Consider the following 3,248-nt stretch of genomic DNA (forward strand, 5'->3'; position numbering starts at 1 on the left):
AAATGGGTGGTCCAGGGAAAATTGTTCAAATTGACGAGTCACTATTTCAAGGCAAGCGTAAATATAATACGATTGAGACGATTGAGAAATGGAGATATAATTCCAAATGTAGATGACAATGTATCAAGTGATGCTGACGATATTGATGATGATCATTCGACTCAAAGAAATTATGGTACTCGCATTCAAGGTCCATGGATTTTTGGTATGTATTGTAAAAATGTTGATGGGGTTATAGAACGAAGATTTTTTAAAGCGGAAAAAAGAGATAAGGCAACTTTACTACCAATAATACAAAATGAAATAGAACTAGGATCAATTATTTATTCAGATCAATGGCGAGCATATAGTACCTTAAAAGTTATAGGTTATCATCACGAAACCGTCAATCATTCCGAGTTTTTTGTTGATCCTACAACGGGCGCCCAAACACAAACAATCGAGTGTATATGGAGACATGTTAAAACTAAATACGGAATTAAAACCCGAAGAGCGACAGATTTGTTAGACCGACAATTAATAGATGAATGGTGGCGGTCCGTTAATACCCAACACGATTTATTAGAAGTTTTCTGGAATGATATAAAAATAGTATATGATGTATAGTAATGTATAATGACGAATTGAAATATTATAAAAAAATAGAATATAATGTATAATAATGTATAATGACGTATTGAAATATTATGAATTACTTGACAACGGTAAATTAATAAATTATTTAGTAATAAATTGTTGTTAATTTGTTATTATTTTATGGTAGGTAGCTTATTTTACGGTAGGTAGCATACTACACCAACGAAGTAGCGGTAGGTAGCATATTAGACGAGTACCAAATTTTTAGTTTAAAAAATCATATGAAAATGAGAAATTTATCAAATGGCGTCATATGTTATGCGTGTAAGGTTTATTTTGATACCAATAAAATAATATTCAAATATCTATATAACTTTTATTTATTTCTTATATTATTATCACTTAATAAATTGAGAACATTCTATTATTAGTTTATAATTAACAAGCAGTAACAATCAAATTATTTTTAAAACAACTTATTTACTAATTGTTTTTTATTTCATAAAATAACAAGTTTATACTTTTAGAGATCATAAGTTCATGTAACTGATCACTTTGAAATTATCACAATTGTTATACAAAATGTTTTCTAACTTCTGATATAAAGAACTTATAATTTTATTTTAATTAAAATATTTAATTTTTATATTTCATTTCTTTGTAATAAAAAATAAAAATAAAAATTAACAAAAACTTAACTATATTTATTACCCTTATTTTATTTTTGAGAGTGGAAATGTTCCATGCATTCTGGGCATACAGGCTCGTCACATTTTGAACATTTATAACGAGTACGACTTCTACACAAATTATCATGGCACCTTAGAGCTCTCTTTTTTTCATATTTTTTCGGCCAATGATTTTGTCCATCATTACGAATTTCCTGAATACTTTTATTTTGTCTTTCTTTGGTTTCTTTTTTTAGTAGAACTGGAGAGGGTGAGGCACATGGTGAATTCGAAGGTCGTCCTCTTTTTTGTAAGACGATCAGATGTAGAATTTAACTGAGTCAAACTAGTTGCTATTGAAGCTTTAAAACGTAACAGTGATAAAGGGGGGTTTTGACTTTGTCTATATAAAATCCATGAGTTCACAATCGCAATATTCAAAAATCGAAAAAATATTCGAAGGTACCATTTATTGTTTTTAAAGCCGTGAGGATAGTGAGATATAAGACGATCCATGAAATCCACACCTCCCAAACATTTGTTGTATTCTTGAATACAAAACGTTCTAGTAATTGGTATCTTTGTTTTTCTTTCTTGTCGTAACGTAATATTTCATCAAATGGTTCTGCGCCAGCATACGAAGAAATCATATGAACTTCTCTTTTATCTATCCAGCGCAGAACTGTTATATTGTCTTTTGACGTATCCAGTGTACAAGAACCTCGTTGAAGCATTTTACCTGGTACTATAGAAGTTTGTATTTGACCAATTCTATTAATTCTGACCGTTCCTATAACCCATATACTCAAGAAACGTAATTGTCTTATAAGTGGCAATGAAGTAAAAAGATTGTCCATGAACAACTTATGATTTTTACCATGCAATGCATGACATAAGTTCAGAACAGAATCACCTATTGGACCATATTTGCTTCGATCTTGAATAGATGCTTGATATGGTTCGAAACAGTTGACGTATCTATTGCTATTTGCTTGTACCCATATTTTAAACCCCCACTTTTTCGGTTTTGATTGAATGTATTGTTTTAAATTACTTTTACCTTTAAAAGGTATCATCATCTCATTAGTAGAAATATTTTCAGAGGGGACGCACAATCATGAATTGTTTTATGTAGTATTTCAAGAACCGGACGAATTTTCTAATAACGATCATTTAAATTTGAAGCATTTAAGTTATTTGTAAAATGTAAATAACGTTTAATTTCACTAAATCGATTAACGGACATAACATTTGCAATTTGATCCATTCTTAGACCAGGCTCACTTGACCAATACATTCTAGTGTTTGGATACTTTATATACGTCATAATAATATTAATACCAATAAAAGCTTTTATTTCATTTTCAGAAACATAATATGAAAAATTACCAATTTGAGCTGCATATTGACAACTTTCGTTAGCAATAAGTTCAAAAATAGAATCTGGAAAAAGTTGAATAAAATAGCCATTCGATGTAAATGCTTGAATTTAATTTAATTCACCTTTAAACTTAGTAATGTTTCCTACATAATTATTGTCTTTACCGGGGTACCATTTCTCAGGTTGTTTTTTGGTTTTTAATTTTTTTACAAGAACATGATCGGTTTTTTTTATCGTAGTTACTTTATTTGTTTGCTGATGTTTTTTATTTATTTTATATCCACGTAGTAATCTTTTATGATTTTGTTTTACTATTTTATTGTTATTACTCGCTATTTCTGTACTTGCAAACGGTTCATCAATATTAAGGACATTTTGTTTATTTTCGACTTTTTTAAAAGATCGTTCAAATGCCTCTTTGAATACCTGATAATTTTGTGCATCTTTGTCATATTCATTCATTAACTACTTCTTCGTGATCAAAACACAAATCATCAGATAAATAATCGTTATTTAGATTTTGATTACCAGCAAATAAATTTTCATCCGTAATTTCTACATCGTCATCACTTAAATCACTAAATTCGGATCCACTTGGTGGAGCACAGGCCAAAAACCGTTCA

The 3,248-nt window shown here is 29.4% G+C and overlaps 1 protein-coding gene across 1 annotated transcript; it reads right to left on the bottom strand.

The window, feature by feature from the left end:
• Positions 1-1,681: 1,681 nt before the first annotated feature.
• Positions 1,682-2,323, bottom strand: LOC112681391 (piggyBac transposable element-derived protein 3-like). Its single transcript, XM_025551651.1, has one exon. The coding sequence runs from the start codon at positions 2,321-2,323 to the stop codon at positions 1,682-1,684; it is 642 nt and encodes a 213-aa protein (XP_025407436.1).
• Positions 2,324-3,248: the final 925 nt, after the last annotated feature.

This window comes from Sipha flava, unplaced genomic scaffold, assembly GCF_003268045.1.
Source record: "Sipha flava isolate LNK unplaced genomic scaffold, YSA_version1 19074_pilon_pilon, whole genome shotgun sequence".
Classification (NCBI taxonomy): domain Eukaryota; kingdom Metazoa; phylum Arthropoda; class Insecta; order Hemiptera; family Aphididae; genus Sipha; species Sipha flava.

Coding starts and splice junctions, on each gene's coding strand:
- LOC112681391 (XM_025551651.1), bottom strand. CDS start 2,323: ATGATGATACCTTTTAAAGGTAAAAGTAATTTAAAACAATACATTCAA.